Here is an 18914-nt window from a genome sequence, read left to right as displayed (position 1 = left end):
TCCTCCCTTTGCAGTAACATGTATTCAGTAAAAATGTCTTGACTGTCTCCTGTTTGCCAGCTCATGGAGATGCTGAGAATGTGGTGGGATACAAGGTGGATATATCCCTGCCCTCAAGGAACTTTTCATTCAGATCAGATGAGCAAACATGCAAGGCAGGAAGAAATAGAGCCTAAAGTGCACACTTTGTGAAACAGCCCATTAAGACTTGCTTATGCAAATTGAAGACCCTATACCTGGATTCCTCCCCCATGTCTGTCAGAATCATTTTCTCTCTCTCTCTCTCTCTGTCTCCCTCTCTCTCCCCGATCCCGCTCCTGTTCTCTCATGAGATTTACCGTTAAAAATAAAAAAAAATGAGCCTTGGGAATTGGTTTTCAAGTCAGGATAGGAGGAACAACCTTAGAAGGCATTCCTTACCCACCAAAGTCACTCGCCTTTTGGCTTTTCTGAAGGCAAAAACCAAAACGGCAGCAGAGCTTTGATAAGCAATAAACTATATTACTTCTGTAATGTAAGTTTAATGTATTTTTGAAGACAAGTGACAGCCACACACACACACACTCCCAAAGGGTCAGATTTCCCATTTCCCATGGGGATCAACAGGTTTAATATGCACAAGAAGAAATCAGGTTACAGTTACAGATGGCCTGAAGGATTTATAACCCGCTCTTGGGATGAATGCCTTGCTCTTTCCACAGCAGCAGCAAGCCTTGATGGCAGCAGGGCCAGTTTGGTGTTGTCAAGGCTCCCCAGGTTCCTTTCTCTCGCGCAAGCCGCTGCAGGAAGAAACGTCAAGATACTGCTCCATAGTGATGTAAATAAAACGATTCGGGAAACCGTAAAGAAAATCTTACCTTGGAGTCCTTTACCACCTTCTGCTCTTTGGGTGTGTTTCCCCCCGACTCAGGGAAGGAGAGAAACAGGGATATGTTTGTAACAACTGGTATGGCAGAGACCCTTGGGCCTTAGCAGGGCCCTGGTGGACAGACATGGCTCCGTGTTTACAGCAGACCCGCTTGACCCTCACACAGAGTTCAGTGCACAAAGCTTACCTATAGCAGAGCCCCTTTGGTCGGAAGAGAAATTGACCCGAAATTGAACCGAATTTGAATACTTGAGCTTAAAACTCTTTCAGGAGACGGGAGACTTCAGTGGAGAGGTTCATGCTTCCATCGCCTGTGCATCTGCCCACGTGCCTCACAGGACAGAAGCCCAGCAAGGAATTTAGGTGTTTGGTTAAAATCTGTTGCCCGTAAAGTGTCATTTTACCGCATGGTTCCCACACCTGGTGATGACCCGGGAAGGAGGCGTTCCCATGGCGATGGGTCCTTGACCTCCTCATTTCAGCCATTGGTGAGGAGTCATGTGGAGGTGGTTTCCAACATGCTTAATTATGAGTCAACTAGGACAGCTATAAAATGGTAATGACCATCATTACTGACCTCAACCGGCTTCAGAGGAACTAAGTGTCTGCTTCTATAGCTAATCTCACCGGCCATCCCAGCTCTACCAAATTATACAGAATTTGCAGCGATCAGAGCACCTACCTGTTAAATGTGTTTGGCTAAACAAAGAAATAGCTGGTAGTTGGCCTGCAACTTTCATTCATTTCATCCGGTTTTTGCTTTCTTTTTTGTTGGAATTGATTGGGGGTGGCGATAGTCCAGGCTAATGAAGACTGTTAAAAGGCTCAGCAGAGGCACCGACAGCAAGAATAACAGGTCTGTCCTGGAAGAGCCTGCTGATTAGGGCTGAGAATAGAATTATACTGCCCCCTTGTGGTTAAACGTGGCACCTGCTTTTAAAGTAAAAGGCCCTCGGTTTTTCTCAAAATTGAATCACTTACTGATTAAAATCGTGAAAGGAATGGATACAAAAGTATGAGTGATTATGGAGCTTTTAGTCCGAAATAGTTATCCAACCCTACTTCTAAAAGAATCCCCAAAAGCAGTCCTATAAACTCAGGCATCGACCTTTCTCAGGGCCAAATGACAATTTCCCACAGTACTCTGAAATGATATAAAATTGCGGGGTGGGCGAAATGCCACTGCCTCTTGTCAATATCATGCATTAAATTACAGTCACTGGTCATGATTGAACGTCAGTGCAACCAATGGTGAAGCCTATTCTAAAACAAAAAAAAATGACGTTCAACTATTAAACTAAATCTGCTATTTCATTAGTATTATGATCTTTTGCAACACGTCTTAGTGGGGCATTCAGGTGCTGTAATAAATGTTTGCTGAGGTACGGTGAATGGTCATCCTTTGCTCTATGTTGAATAACTCATAGAATATTTACACATGTGGTCTGACAACGGGATATTTTTTTAACTTTGAAGAAACAGTATTCTATAATTGAATGCAATTTTATTGAGACGGGTAGGAACAGGATGGAGAGAAAGAGGCTTAAATATCTCCTTGAAAAAATCGTGAGAGATCGCCCCAAATTGTTCATGTATTTCTGCTGGTGTGGGTTGATGCTGGATGTTCAGGAAACATCTTACTTGATATAGGAATTAGCAGAAAATTAGCTGGTCCCCAAGGCCGGTAACAACATCAGGGACTCCGCAGCCTTGGATTATCTTTTCCACGTGGACCTGGTTGGTAAAGGCGCACAGTGTATAATATAGAAAACCCTCGCTCCTTCGGGGGCCCTTCCTTTTCAGGGTGACTTCTTACTTCCCAGACCCTGTGCCTCGCCGTCCTCATTCTCCCTCTCTGTCGCTAATCCTGAGAGAAACCTTGAGTCTCAGGGAAGGACACCTATGCCCCGCCCTGCTCAAAATGAACTCCACGAAAGAACCCTGAACACTGCATTTAAGTTCAGTGAAACCAGTGCAGGAGGGTCCAGCCTTGGGGGGAAAGTCCATTCCACTTCTTGGAAAGCCCTGGACCATCCACACAGGGCTTCCACTCTCATCTCCACCAAGAGGGAGGAATGTGGAAGTCATAACGCGTACATACGTTATGGGTGTTAGCGCTTCTCTACACACATGGGGGAGGGGCAGTCCGTCTACACACGGTGAGGGGGTAATCTACATATGCGGTGGAGGGAGGGAGTCGTCCATCTACACAAATGGGGCGGGGGAAGGGGATAGTCTATCTACACACATGGTGGGGAAAGAGGGGGAAGTAGGCCATTTACACACACTGGGGGGCGCAGTTCATCAAAACACACACGGGAGGGCTAGTCCATCTACACACATGGTGGGGACAGTCCGTCTACACACACTGGGTTGGTAGGGGGAGGCAGCCATGTCTCAATAGTAAATAAGCCACTAAAATTTAAGAAGGAGGTGACCAGAGAAGAAATGGGCCGGAGAATGATGGAAACAGGAGACCAGAAAGAGAAAGAGACCAGGAGAGGAGAGTACCAGTGGTGCAGACCTTCTCTAAAACTGGAACAACCCCACTGGGAGGGAGGTCATGTGTGTGTAGATCCCTGGCCCCTGCAAGGGTAGGTGTTCCTGCTGCACTGCCACCACAGCTGTGACCTGTGTGGCTCCTGTCGAGGTGCACGTAGAGGTTTCTGAGAGGAGAAAGCTGCCCACGCAATTGGAGCCCTTGTCCTGAGGGGTACAATGTATTGATAATCTGACTCAGAAACAGTACCAGATGATGATCTTGCTTTTCACTGTGAGATTTTTTTTGTCCACGATGAGAACTTTTGTAAAAAAGCATTTCTGTCAGTAGCTTTTCTGCAAATTCTGGTTGAAGGGGAGTGATCCAGGAGTTTTGACACATTTTCTCTGAGTTACATCCTTTATTCAGTAGCTGGTAATAATCTGCTTTTGCCCTTTTTCTCCCCACACTGTTCTGCTAGCTGGAGCACCACATAATTCATTATATTCTATCGCCTCCCCCTGTTGAGAAAGAGAGAGAGAGAAACGTGTACCAGAGATGGAGAGAGGGTCCTGCTGGATAGATATGTGCCTTTTGAATAATTCACTCAGCAAACTATTTTCTAAGAACCGGGAACTTTATAAAGAGACATTGATTAAATCATTGTACGAATGAATGAGCAAAGGAAAGAAGGAACACACAAACGCCTACACAACAGATATCTTTTGTTTGTACCTCCTGAAATGTGTTATGCATGAACCTGGATCTGGATATAAAAATTTATTTCATATATATTCAGAGGTCCCCATCATTCATGTGCTTGAATGTATTTTAATAACTTGTGCCAGTTTGTAGTCTAAGTTTAAAAGTGAATTATTCATTGTTTCAACAAATCATAAGAGAAGTGCTGGCGATTTTCACTCAGTTATAGCTGTCCAGGGGCAAACAGGCAAAGGCAATTTGACCATCCATTCCTGTATGCATGTAGTGTTTATAGGTATAATATATAACCAACACAGGAAGAAAGAAGTTCTGTATTACCCAGGAAGTTGTCATTTATTTATTTATAGAGCATTAAGAAGTGTTCATGTTGGTTCAAGACCATATAGAAAGCAATCGATTTCATCTAGAAATCTCTCTGCATGCTTGTAGATAAAATTTCTTTTTCTCCAGCTTTTTATTATTTGTCACCTTTAAATATTGAAATAAATGTGAAATGTTTCACCTGGAGAAAATCTGGGCTCGTTGAACCACAGTGACTCCGTTAAGCTCCCCAGGTGCTGACTTGATGTAGATGCTCAGTGATGGCTACATAGAGTCCCAGGTCTGTTACGGAAGCAAATGGAAATGCAAACATCAACCGTCTTTTTCAAGAAAAAAAAAAAATGTTTTGAGTTTTGATGAATTATCATGACAAAAATATTTATTTGCTGACTTTATTCATGAATCTTGAGATGAAGTTAAAGGCTGTTTAAGTGAGAATGTTCTAGAATTGAGCAAAGCAAATGTTCTTTAAACAAGGCATCTCTGACGAGAGATCATCGTTAATTTGATAGAGCACTCTGTTTTTCAAAATCTAAAAGTCTTAAAATATTTCACAGAACTCATTGGCCATTTTCATTTAGAAGCCCTGTAGCTGGACCGGGAAGCGGTAGCCCCCAGTGAGAAGGAGCGCCCTCTAGGGGCTGAGACCACTGGCGCTGGAGTCAGAGCTGGCTGGTCTCATATCCTCCGCTGCCACTGAGCGCGGTGACACCGTCGGGGAACTTAGTGTCTCTGAAAAATGGGGATTAGCCGTGCCTTCTTCACAGACTGGTGGCAGTGATCGAATGAGGAAAGCACTCGAGTCCCAGGCACATGCAGGGTACTAATACGTCCTAGCTTTTATACTCAATTTGTAGTTGTTTATAAATAGGTCTTATTTGCTGCCGGTGATGCATTCTTAGCGTAGACTTTCAGCCATCCCTTTGAAAGTGGACTTATTGAGTGCTTACAAAGTTTAGTGAAAGCCAGCCCTGAATATAAAGTCACATACTCAGAACAGTTAACTATTTACGAAGGTGAATGTAAAGACAATCCATTTCGTTAATTGTATTGACCGTAAACCTTCTCGAAGAGAAGCAGGTTTGGGGAGTTGGGGATTCAGGTGGGAAAGATGCAAACTGCATTTTTGTGAAAGCTGTAATAAATGCTTTACACTGTTCTGGCAAAAAACAACAACAAAAAAAAATGCAAGAGAAACCAAATAAGCATTTATTCATTTGCTGTGGAGTACTTGGAGTCTTAAATTTATTTGAAGACGTTAAGAATCTATCCCCAAACATATCCAAATAACAAGACATCCGTTGCCTCAAACACTGTGCTAGGCATTGCACGCTCCTGCTTTGCGTTTTGGGTGAGAAAACAAAGGCCTGGACCACAGAGGGAAACTTGCCCAGAGGGAGTTCCAAGTCGAGTCCACCTGCACACACCTGCACACACCTGCAGTCTGCACACACTTCCCTGCTCTACTCAAACGCTCCCTTCACCCCATGCCCCACCAGGAGCTTACTCCCAGATTCTGGCATTTCACGCGAGAAGTTGTCAAAACACACGTTGTTCTCTCTGCAGGAGGACGCAGCCCTCTGCCCCCATGTCGCCACCTTGGAAGGACTGACCAAATCCAGCAGCCTGTGCCACTTCCCACCCACCATGGGACCCGAGGGAAGCTTGCTGAGTGGGGGACAAATGCAGATCACCCTGTGGGGAAGCCTGGCAGCTGTGGCCACCTTCTTCCTCATCACCTTCCTCATATTTCTGTGCTCCAGTTGTGACAGGTGAGAGCAGTGCGTGTCTACTAGAGCCTTAAAATAACATGTTCCCAGAAGACTTTCTATATAAAAAGCCTGTGATGAATGGCATCTCACTGCATAGACATTCCCAGAAACTCGTATGTTTGATGAACTGACTTCTCTGCCGCAAAGGAGCTCAGGACACTTTTTATTAGTTCAGTGAAAAGCCACATCTGATTTTCCTGGGGAGCAACTGGAAGAGCCCTTATGTATGAAACTTCCCAGAAGGAAATTTTTGCTATTCTTACGAGCACACCCTTGTCCAAATGTGTATTTTCTTTTTCCATCTGTGGACATTTGGAAATCTAAGTATCATGTGCATTAAAGATATTCTTTTTGCTGCCATTTGAGAGTTACTGAGAATTTTTGCTGCTCTGTAGCTTTCGGGGGTCATTTTATTAAGGATTTGTTATCTAGAGCTGCAGTTTCTTAAGAAACATTCATTTTTTCTACAAGAGAAACATTCTGTGTATGAAATAACCATCTTGTCTTTTTTAGAATTATACTTCTCTCTCTCTCTCTCTTTCCCCTCCCCTCTTCCTCCTTCTTTGTCTCCCTCATATACAATAAAATGTGTAACCCCTCCACCAAGAAGAAAAGGAGATCTTTGCTTGGAGAGAAGCAAAGTCCTTTCTAACCAGGAGTGATTTTCCAGGTGTTCAGACATTGTTACAACATATGCAGCTCTCTGGTGAGGGCTGCTGCTGGGAGCCAGTGCAGACCAGCTGACAGCCAGACTTCTTTCAAACTCTTCTCAATAACCTTGGAAGAGACTGGACAAGTGTCATTTAAAAGTCTGGATGTGGCTTTGTGCCCTAAAGTCTCTGTCAGGAGGGGAAAATCCAGACTCCCTGAACACAAGTAGCCTCCAAATCCCTGCCCGGTTTGGATCCAGGACTCCAGGGCTGGGAGAGAGACTAACTGGCCAGAAAGATGAAAAAATAGAAGCAAAGCTAGAGGAGTGTTTGTTCCCCTGGGCCTGGGAGGGCCTGCCTTGCAATTATTTATGCCACCACTAGGTGTCACTGTTGCCTTATACATCTATGGGAAAGGTAGCCTCTAGTACTGATGGCTTTCTTTAGCCTGTCCCGAGTAAAAATAAATTCTATTTTTACTGGATGGACTTTTCCATAGACTGCAAGTACATATGACTCATCCTGAGGGCATGTAACCTCCCCGACAAGCCAAAAGTTGTATTTTCTTTATTTTCTCAATCCCATGGCAGTGTGTGACTTTGCAAAGACTGAATTAAGAAAGATGAAGAGATGAGAATTGTTGATTTCCTTACAAAAAACAAAAACAAAAAACTCATTCCAGCATTCTAGATATAAACAGTTTCTACTCAGGAAACTGCCCCAGTCCTCTTGTTCACTTGTATTTTCTACTCCTGGAGGAAGGGGAGGTCCAGAGAGGTGACCAGCCCCTTGCTGGGACTTGACTCCCTCGGACCCTGCTGCCTGCAGAGGAGGGGTAGAGTGAATTGTCCGGCTTCTGCTTCCTTGGCAAAATAAACCCGGTTTTTAAAAGAGAGATTATTTAAGTGTCGATCAAAGTTTGAATAGGAAAGGGGAGTGTATGTTTGATTTTAGATAGCACGTTGGATGTTACAGCCATGTTTCCTTTTCTGTTTCAGAGAAAAGAAGCCGAGACAGCACAGCGGAGACCATGAGAACCTGATGAACGTGGTGAGCACGCGTGCACGAGCTTTAAAGCATCAGCCGCTTATCTAAAGCAGGTCCCCACAAGCTTACAGCCTGAAGGAAGGCCAGGGAAGCAATTCAGCCAGAGTTAACTGGCTGCCTGGGCCGTGTCCTCTTGCTGCAGGTTTATATTCACCGTGGCTAGAGGCCCGTGCAATTAGCCAGGTTGTTGGGAGAGCTTCTGAAACGGATGCAGTTGTGCCACTGCTGGAAGGATCCTCAGATAGTTCCAACCTACTGCAGGGACGTTTCTGTTTTGCCTCTGCTGGGCTCCAGCCGGTGTATTAGTTGGCTAGACCTGTCATAACAAAGGACCATAAACTGAGTGGCTTAATAAATTTATCATGTCACAGTTCTAGAGGCTAGAAATTCGAGATCAAGGTGGCAGCAGGGTTGGTTCCTTCCGAGAGCTGTGAGAGAGCATCTGTTACAGGCCGCTCTCCTAGCTCACCGTGGTCGGTTGGCAGCCTTTAGTGATGCTTGGTTTGAAGATCTCTGCCCTTACATTGTGTTCTCCCTGTGACTCTTTACACCGTCTTCCCTCTATGTGTGTCTGTCTCTGCCCAAGTTACCCTTTTTTAAGGCCTCCGATATGACCTCATCTTAACATGTTTCATCTGCAACGATCCTGTTTCCAAATGAGGCCAAGTCTAAGGTATTGAGAGTTCGGACTTCAATATAGGAATTTGGAGATGATAAAATTCAACCTGTAACAGCTGATCGTTAAGCTTACTGGAGCCTGGGACCCCCAGCATCCCAGATGTGGCCTGGCCTTGCTGGGTTTTCTTGCTCTGTGTCCTAAAGGGTCCTGATCGAGCCCCGCGGGCCTCTTGGATTCACCCAGATAGGGAGCAGCCTGGGCGTCCTGGTCCCACCTCATGCTCTCCCCTCAGGCCCATGCCTTTAACTGGTTGAGCAATTCCAGCAGCTGGGGATGGGGCCGCCCTCATATTCGCAAGGCTGAAATGGTGAAGATGCTTCCTGTCCCAGACGTAATTTCTCAAGATCAGGCATAAACTGGTTGGAGGAAGAAGGGGCAAAAAGGAAAGATGGATGAGTGAAGTATGTCATGTGAGGTCTGGTATGAAACACTCAGCCAGCAGCCCGGTTCCAAGCTCGCCCAGGAGGCGTCCCGGGGGCCCTGCCCTAGGATTGAGGGATTCTTCCAGGCCAGGCAGTGAAGTGGTCAGCCCTCCTCTCCTGGGAGCCCCTGGGGAGTTCCTTCCTTTCATCTCTGTATGCAGGCGGCTCACACACACACACCCTCCACTGCTTTCCGGGTTTCTCATCACCCCCCTCCTTTTTACCCCTGTTGTCACCCTCACTGCAGTCTCTGGTTGTCTATATCCCCGCTTCTCACCTGCCCCCAGCGCCTCTGTTGGATTGCCGCTGTGCAGGCACCCAGAGGGCGGGTGGGAGAGGAGGTGGTACCTCCACTGTGGCTTCTCCCACGTGCAGGTCCCAGGCCCCAGCTTTCTTCCCCTTGCCACTCTCCTTGGTGCCCGTTGGCGGGAGACGCGGGGCTGGGGGGAGAGGCTTCCATCTCCATTTGTTAGAAGACTCGGGGGCGGGGTGGGGGCGGGGGGGAGAGGCTGGGAGCAAGCCCTCGGGTTATCCTGATGTTTGCTCAGGTGTGAGAACCTCTGCTCTAGACCTTTGGTTCCTGCTCTTCTGCTAACGCCCAGCAGCAGCCCTGGGTGAGATGGGAAGAGAGTGGCGGGTGGATAAAAGGAAGATCTGACTCTCCGTGTGCAGTGTCCTTCATTAATAGCCCCCCATAGCCTCTCTCATATGAATGTGTGAGCAAGGGAGTGCACGTTTGCACACACACATCACATGGCTCTCTTTACAAGCTTCTATCCTAGCTTCTCAATTTTGTACAACTTGCACAGTCTCCATCCCAGGCCTGACAAGTCCTTGTAGTCAGCCAGCCTTCCCCACCCCTGATCCCGGCTGACACACACCCCGACACACACCGCTCCACAGCCCCAGAGGAGCTGCCTTTAAATCCTAAAGTGAAAAAGGCCGGCGGGGGGGCGGGGGTGTCCCCTGGCTGCATCTGAAGCTTCAGTGAGAGAGAGGCTCTCTCCTGGCTTCTGTGTTTGGAACTCCAGCAGGCGTTTTCTCGTAGAAGCTAAGAGAAGAAATGGTGTTGAGAGCCTAGAGTATGATAATTCAGCTGTGACGGATTGATTGTGCTGTTAGGGGTCCACCTGGGAGCCATCCTCCCCCCACAGCTGACTCCTGCCCAGGGGTGACGTCATTTCTGTGGATGGGCACCTGTGTCTGCAGCCGCCCTGCAACCTAACACAATGACCCATCTCACGGGCTGCATGGGATTGAAATAGCTGACTCCCGGTACATGTTTGGATCATGACGCAGCATGAGCTGTTTGCTCTCTGTTATTATTACTTGGTTCCCAAGTCAGAGAATTTGTGAAGCCAGCTAGCCAAGGCTGTGGTGCTGTTTACATCAGAACTTCCCAGGTGGACTCCTGGAACATGGTCCAGTGTGGCCTCCTGGGTCCCGCAGGCCATGCATTCCATGAGTGGGAAGGGGGAACAGATCATATCAGCAATGATTCAGCTGCTACGTGGGACCAGCTGCATATTTCAAGAAATATGTGAGCTACCACCTTACCTTCAGGCTAGTCATAGCTGTAGCTCAGCCTGGCGTATCATGCCATGTACTGTCCACCCAGGCTAGCCCAGTAGAAAACAATCAATGCCATTCTTCCCTCCAAGCGTCCTGAATTTGTTTGTGAGAATAAGAAAGGTTTGCAAACCTACTTTTTAGCATATGATGGTTTCGGTGAACCTTGAAGCAGAGACTTGGCTGGTTTCTGAGTCTCAGACATCAGTGACATTATCTTTGATCAGATTTAAGTCCCTTCCCTTCAGATGACAAAGGTGATGTTTTCCTCAGCATGACACACCCTTAAAAAGGGTAACGTTTCCGGCACCCCTGGTAGAAGGATGAGGCCTCTCTCTGCTGGAGCTGATTCCAATCAGCCCTGGGGCTTCTGGTCCCCCTTACCTTGAGATAAGGGACCTGAGACCCCACAACCTACCATAGCCTCTTTGTGATTACCAGATGGGAAGCTCTGTGGATGGCGGCCTCGGAAGATTCCCAGGACGGCCCTGTCCGATAGAACCTTCCACCAAGATGGAAGTGTTCTGTAACTGCACTGATAGGGTAACCACTGTCCACGTGTAGCCACTGAGCCCTTGAAATGAGACTAGTGCAACTGAGGAACTCGATTTTATTTCGTTTCGCTTAACTTAAATCTAAGCAGTGGGTTTGGCTTTTGTTGTTGTTGTTTTCATTTTTAGAAGAAACCATGGAGGGAATTCCCTGGCGGTCCAGTGGTTAGGACTCTGCACTCTCACTGCTGAGGGCCAGGGTTCAATCCCTGGTTGGGGAACTAAGATCCCACAAGCTGTGCGGTTTGGCAAAAATAATGAATGAATGAATGAATGAATTTTTAAAAATACCCCCCCCCATAAAAAAGCCGTGGATATTCCCCTCTGCCACGCAGTCTGATCCTTTTGGTGCCTTTGTTTCTGCAGCCTTCCGACAAGGAGATGTTCAGCCGTTCAGTTACCAGCCTGGCCACAGACGCGCCTGCCAGCAGCGAACAGAATGGGGCACTCACCAACGGTGACAGTAAGTTCTGCAGAAATACCAGCTATCCACGCAGGCCTCATCACCTGAGAAAGGGCTGGGTTTCAGAAAATGTGGCTCAAAAACTAGGAAATGTGTTTGTTCTTGCTTACCTTTTGTATTACTACCAGTTTTAGCCAAAAAAATCTCTTTTGGATGAAAAGTTAATATCTATGAATTGGCTTCTGTGTGCCATTGTTCTAAGATTTGTATGTGTACTAACTCATTTTTTTTTTTTTTTTTTGCGGTACGCAGGCCTCTCACTGTTGTGGCCTCTCCCGTCGCGGAGCACAGGCTCCGGACACGCAGGCTCAGCGGCCATGGCTCACGGGGCCCAGCCGCTCGGCGGCACATGGGATCTTCCCAGACCGGGGCTCGAACCCGTGTCCCCTGCATCGGCAGGCGGACTCTCAACCACTGCGCCACCAGGGAAGCCCTGTACTAACTCATTTTTGCTAACCCGTTTATGCTAGCAACTATAAGATTACCATGACTAATATGACTGCCCTGTAGGATAGGGATTATTACTCTTCACAATTTACAGATGAGGCAACTGAAACATTGCTGCTGCAACAAATTACCACAAACTTAGTGCCTTAGAAGAACACAGGTTTATGAGCTTGGAGCTCTGGAGGTCAGAGTCTGAACCTGGTCTCCCTGGGCTAAAATCAAAGTACCAGCGGGGCTGCGCTCCTTCCCCAAGGCTCTATAGGGAAGAACCTAGTTCCTTGCCTGCTTCCGCTGCTAGAAGCCTCCTGCATTCCTTGGTCCTGGACTTCCCTCCATCTTCAAGTCTCTCTCCGACTCTCCTGCCTCCATCTTTCACTGATGAGGACCCTCAGAATTACACCGCGCCCACCTGGATGTCCCAGTTTTCCTCCCCATCTCAAGATCAGCTAATAGTTCATCAGTATCCTTAATTCCTCCCTTGCCATGGAATGAAACACACAGGATCCAGGGAAGAGGACGTGGGTTCCTGAGTGGGGGGTGGGTGGGGGGTGGGCATTATTCTGTCTGGCACAGAGAGGTTAATCACTTGCCTAAGATGTTATGGTCAGTGCTCTGAGGATCTGTAATTTGAACCCTTGATCTGACTCCTGGGTACACCCTTAGGACCACTCTGCATGCTGCCTGTTTCACGCCCAGGATGTGCTCGCTCACCAAAGTCACAGCCACATTTCCACTCCCCAGTTTACAGAGCGCTTTCACCTGGGGTAGCAAATCCTCCTCTTACCTCCAGTTACAGACAAGGAAACTGGGGGACAGTCAGGATTGACACCGGAGGCTTCAGACTCCAGTGCCCGTTCTCTGTCCACCGTGACACAGACATCTAATTCCAGAGGGCAAAAGTTCACCCCCTCCTTGATGATCAAGTATTTAGAACACAGTGGGTAGTGATGGTAACTTCCGACGAGGGTTCCATTATCATTTTCCTGAGATACTCTTCAGGGACACTATTTCTAGTCCCCCTAAAGAGAAGTAGTCTTTCTTTTTTTTTTTTCAGGATAAGAGGTGAGCACTTTATTTCTTCTTTCACTCATTTAGATTTTCATGTAAAAACAGTGGAGTCAACCATGCATTAGACACTGTTCTGGACTCCAGGGTCTTAGAGAATCCCAGTCTAGTCAGTAAAAACAAGTGGGTTAAAAACTGTAAGTTATAGGGCTTCCCTGGTGGCGCAGTGGTTGAGAATCTGCCTGCTAATGCAGGGGACACGGGTTCGAGCCCTGGTCTGGGAGGATCCCACATGCCGCAGAGCAACTGGGCCCGTGAGCCACAACTCCTGAGCCTGTGCGTCTGGAGCCTGTGCTCCGCAACGAGAGGCCGCGGTAGTGAGAGGCCCGCGTGTGGCGATGAAGAGTGACCCCCGCTTGCCACAACTAGAGAAAGCCCTCACACACAAACGAAGACCCAACACAGCCAAAAATAAATAAATACATAAATAAACTCCTACCCCCAACATCAAAAAAGAAAAACTAAGTTATAAACCCACACACAGATGTAAAGAATATATACGATATGTAAGGAATATATATATTATATAAAGTAAATATATATGAATATACCAGTACAAATACATGTTTAAGTATATATTTACTTTATATAATATATACATTTATATATATATGAAGAATATATAGTATATAAAGAACATACAGTGGAGAGACAGTAATTTAATAACTGGCTCACTGCAGTGTAAGTCCCCAAAGGGCAGGACTCATTGGACCTCACTGATGAATGATGTCTCCCCAGCACTTCACCCATCCCTGGCACCTAGGAGGCACTCAAAAAACATTTGATAAAGGGATGACTGAATGGCTCCACGCAGTAACGTTTCTGTAGCAATCTAAGAATTTCAAATACGAATTTTCTAATTTGAGGTAAAAATGTTGGCACCGGGAGCCAGTAAGATGGAAGGAAGAGCTTTAAAAAGGCACAGGGTAGGCAGACCCTTTGGGATACTGCTTTGGGCACATTTTTGCCCCATTTTTTCCATTGTCTCTCAAACAAAGTGACCTGTGAAGGGGGATGGCTCCCAGGTATTCCCTCCACACGAGAGGAGGCCAGTAGGGCCGGGAGAGTGGCTGCCACACATGCCCCCCCCTTGGAGCCCAGCCTCCCACAGTTTGGCCCTATGCAGTGTCACTTTCATCCTCTGGTCACTTTGGACACTGCCTACAAGGAGCCCATCAGGAGTAACAACAAAGACTGTATAACTGTGACCCAAATTGATAGCCAAGACAATTTATTAAATACTCTATTGGAAAGATGTAATGGATGGCTTTAGTTTACGCTGTGATTGAAATAAGAATATCCACTAACAGTCAAAACATCTGTAATTTACAGCCTCAAGTCAAATAAAAAGCCAGCACTTTGACTTCACCTAACTTGACATCATCTGATTCACTGTAATAATTATGTCAGAAATTGTCTTTCTCCACTTTTAATACTCCCACTGCTTTAGTTCTTTCAGAAGACAGCACCATGACCTGCACACAGCATTACGAGGAAGTCCAGACCTCAGCTTCAGATCTGCTGGACTCCCAGGACAGCACAGGGAAGCCAAAATGTCATCAGAGCCGGGAGTTGCCCAGAATTCCTCCTGAGAGCGAAGTGGACACGATGCTCAATGGAGAAAGCGCGGACGGGGACCAGGGTCTGGGGATGGAGGGGCCGTATGAAGTGCTCAAGGACAGTGCCTCACAAGAAAATATGGTGGAGGACTGCTTGTATGAAACTGTGAAAGAAATTAAGGAGGTGACGGCCGCTGCCCACTCAGCTGGAGGCCACAGCAGCAGGTCGAAGTCAACTTCCACTGTGAAAGAGCTTCCGGGGCCCCAGGCCAGTGGCAAAACAGACTTTGCTGAATATGCCTCCGTGGACAGAAACAGAAAGTGTCGACAAAGCGCTAATGCAGAGAGTATTCTTGGAAATTCATGGGATCCAGAAGAGGAGGCGCCACCCCCTGTCCCCATTAAACTTCTGGATGAAAATGAAAACCTTCAGGAACAGGCAGAGAGTAAAACAGGAGAAGAAGGGGCCGCCGAGGGGACCAGTGAAGCCAACAAGGTGGGCTCCGGCACATTGGTTTCAGAGCTTTTGTCACAATTGGGCGTCTAGCTGATCCTGGGGCTTTTGCGTGCACGTTGTTCTAAGGAATACATGCTAGCACCTTCACGTGCATTGAGTGGTGGAAGCTGTTTTAGTGGAAGCTGTGTTTGACTTTTTGTTCCCCCCTCCAAGTAATAAAATACTGAAAGCTCATATTTACAAAATATTTCTCTCTTGGCACCTTCCTTGGATATCTTCCAGTTTTTGCATCATGTCTAATGGGGGCAAGTATTATTTTCTTCATGGTGAAGACCAAGAACTGGAAAGACGAGACTCTTTGCCACCCACTTAGCCTCTTCCACTTGTTACCACCCCAGGCAGTGGGGTGATCTCCCCGCTCCCCGGGTCCCAGAAATCAGAGCACAAGAACAGGCAGAGGGGACCAGTTCACAGGTGCCACTGGGCGTATCTGATTATGTATAGACTTGTATAGGAATCAAGGAAAAGATTTTATTTTGTGACAATTTCTAAATACTACCCTGTAGCTCTTAAGTGTAACTATTCAACAGAGCTCTAAAATGTACTAACAATCCCCGAGCCTTCTCTGTGGGTGTCTCATAAGCTGATGTCTGAGCCACCATAGCTTGGAATTCACATCTCCAGCTGTCAGCATTTCCTTGGGATTTAAACTAGGCCCTACCTTCTTTAGGGAACTCATATCTAATTTCCATTCTCTGCAGAGAAAAAAGTAGGGTTCTCTTCTCAAGTTTTGGTAGGAAGGCCAAGTACGGACTAGTCAGTCAGTAGTAGCCTTGAAAAACTTGTGCCGTTCATGATCAAAAGGGGAGGTCCGGCTAGGGTTATATAGCTTATGCCAATGAGTCATTCTGTGTCGTGTTCTCTGAATGCATTTCAGCTTTTAGTTTTACCCGTAAAGTGAGCCATTGAGAGCCTCAGTAAAGTATTTATGAATCTATTTGTAAAATGCAGCCTATTTTTTTTGCCCTTTGTATAACTAAAGATAATAAAACTAATGTGACGTTTATGCTGCCTAAAGCAGTTAAAACTTCTTTACTTACAAGCATTTGAAAGGTAAGAGAGTTGACTGTCTAACCACTGCTAAGTAAGCAATTCTGCAGATGTCACATTAGAAACTGGAAATAGCCATCTGGGAAGCAGATTACCTTTCTATAGTAATACAGGAATGAATAATCCATCATCTCCATATAAACCAGCCTAATTTTAAGTGATTGGGAGAACTTGAAATGTTTAATATTCATGCATTTATTTGCAAAAAGATTTTAATGAGCACCTACTATAAGCCACATGATACAGGTGCTGAGAATACACTAGTGAACAAAACATATAAATGAACAAAAATCTCTGCCCCCATGGAGCTTACATTTAAGTAAGGAGATAGAGACATAAATACGTATGTAAGTAAAGTATGTGGTATCTTAGAAGGCTTTAAAGTTTAAAGGAAAAAATTAGAACAGAATCCGGGGGTTTAGGAAAGTTGGGTGGGAGCACAATTGTGAATAGAGTGGTCAGGGTATGCCTGGCTGTGAAGGGGCATTTGAACAAAATGTTAAAGGAGGTGAGAGAGTGAGTTGGTACACATTTTGGGGGGCAGAGCAAATGAAGCAGAGGGGATGGCCAGTGTGAAGGTCCTGAGGCCAGAGCAGGCCCGGCCTCTCCAGGAAAGAAGAAGGGGTGGGCGTGGCTGGAGAGGGGAGAGCAACGCTAAGGGAAGTAGGAAGAAAGGTAAGCAGGGCCCCAACCCTGTATAGCCTTGGCTTATAATCTGAATAAAATGGGGTCACTCGAAAGCCTTGAGCAGAAGAATGGCTTAATCTGGGTTAGGAAAGGATCGCTCTGATGGAGCTGAAGTTCACCTATGAAGAATGGAAGCAAGGAGACCAGTTGGGTAGCCATTCTTATAAGCAAGACGAGAGACAAGGTGGCTCAGATCAGGGCAGGAGTAACGGGAGACACTAAACTAGAGCCAGGACATTTGTTGATAGACCAGATGTGGATGAAAGAAAGAGGAAGCAATGAGTCCGGGCTTTGGCCTGAGCCACTGGAAGGATGGAATTGCCATTAACTGAAGTAGAAAGGACTTGTAGGCAGAGCAGACTTGGGAGGCAAGTTGGGTGTTCCGGGCTGGACCTATTGCTTTGAGATAGATATCTCTGACATCCAAGTAGAGATGTCAGAGAACAGCTGGATGGGGGAGCAGGTTTACGAGGAAGGGCCTGGGCTGGGTTTGTACATTTAGAAGTCAGCAGCAGAAATTTGTTCTCAAAGCTGACATCAGATGAGATCACTGCATGAGTACGTGTGAACGGGAACTAGAAGAGTTCCAAGGACACAGGTCCAGGAAAGAAAAGGAGCCAGCAGAAGAGAGCAAAACAGGAGAGAAAAAACAGGGAAGTACAGTGTCCTAGAAGCCAAGGGCAAACTTTCAGGGAGGAAGGAGCGACCCCTGCATCAGATGCAGCAGGTGGGTCAGGAGAGATAGTTACACGTGGACTTCAGTGTCCTTGACAAGAGCAGTTTCACTGAAGTGAAGAGGCAGAAACTGGACTGAAATGGGTTTAGAGAGAGAATAGGAAGAGACAAATTATTTGAGTGACTTTTTCAGAGAGCTCTCTTAAGAGGTTTTACTATAAAGGAAGGAGTAATAGAACTGGAAGAAGGGTGGATTGGTTTTGTTTTTAGAATAAATAGCCTGTTTTTACATGAATGGAGATGACTCCACAGAGAGGGGAAAGCTGATGATGTAGACAAAATGGGAGAGACGCTGGTGCTTATATCCACGAGTGAGTGTGAGGGGTCAGAATCTAGTGCACAGGAGGAAGGGATCATTAAGGAGAAGCATGGAAAGTTCATCTGTGGCAACTGACAGGAAGGAAGGTACATGAATGCAGAGACTGGGGGCAGGTGGGGGAGGTAAAAGTTTATAGAAATTTCTCTTGTTTCCTTCAGTTTTCTCAAGGTCCTCAGCTAAGCATGAGGATGGGTGAAGAGGTATTGAGAGTTTGGGAAGAGAGGGGAAGACGTGAAGCAGGGAGCTAGGAGACCAGGGACCAGGTGATAGAAGGATTCAGAGCAGCATTAAGGACTCACTCGAGGGATGAGTTCACCAGGGACCAAGAAGGGAGTGGAGTGTTTAAAGTGTGGCAGTGGAGTTTGACAGGGCAGAAAGGAAGGACGCCAAGGAGAAGCGACACACGCAAAAACGTTTTGCAGGATTGTAGGAACTGGGTTATGGGAGGAGTGGGCTTGATCGAGGAGTGCTGGTCTGAAGGGGGCTGCAAGGAGATGGGATGGTGGGGTGTCTGTATAGGGTAAGAGAAGTCCGAGGTGTAGCTGGGAGAGTGAACAGTGAGGTTGGCGGGAGGACAGGGTCGGGGCAGGGAGGTCAGGGAGCTGGGGCAGGCTTGGAAGGATCCCTGTTTGTTGCAGTCAGCAAGAATTCAGGCAGGAGATGCGTTAGAGACAGAATCAGTGAAGCAGGAACCAAAATCATTGAGAAATGAGGCAGGTAGCAAGTGACAAAATGTGAGCTGAGTTCTCCACTAGCTGTGAAAAGTTTCCAGATGACTTAAGAACCTTCCTGATGGCTCAGGCAAGCTGTAGAAATATAAAATTCCGGCACTTGATAAAGAAACCATGTTTTTTCCTCCTCAGGCTTTCCATCTCTCATTGATGATCAATCCGTCAGTGACAATTAGGAATTGAAACAGTAGTCCACGTAACTGTTCGTTTTATTTGTACCTGCAGATTCAAATAAACAATCAGAAGAAGTTTCTCTAAGT

At 46.5% G+C, this 18914-nt stretch overlaps 1 protein-coding gene across 6 annotated transcripts in view; it reads left to right on the top strand.

The window, feature by feature from the left end:
* Positions 1–18914, top strand: part of PAG1 (phosphoprotein membrane anchor with glycosphingolipid microdomains 1) — a 143362-nt gene that overhangs the window by 110889 nt on the left and 13559 nt on the right. For all 6 annotated transcript variants that reach the window (XM_033439841.2, XM_004276173.4, XM_033439840.2 and 3 more), the window contains 4 exons: positions 5958–6163; positions 7812–7863; positions 11448–11544; positions 14507–15111. In XM_033439841.2, coding sequence (XP_033295732.1) covers positions 6039–6163; positions 7812–7863; positions 11448–11544; positions 14507–15111 — 879 coding nt within the window. In that variant the 5' untranslated portion in view covers positions 5958–6038. The remainder of the gene's footprint in view (positions 1–5957; positions 6164–7811; positions 7864–11447; positions 11545–14506; positions 15112–18914) is intronic.

This window comes from Orcinus orca, chromosome 17 (assembly GCF_937001465.1).
Source record: "Orcinus orca chromosome 17, mOrcOrc1.1, whole genome shotgun sequence".
NCBI classification, from domain to species: domain Eukaryota; kingdom Metazoa; phylum Chordata; class Mammalia; order Artiodactyla; family Delphinidae; genus Orcinus; species Orcinus orca.
This window is presented reverse-complemented; position numbering and strand designations above follow the sequence as displayed.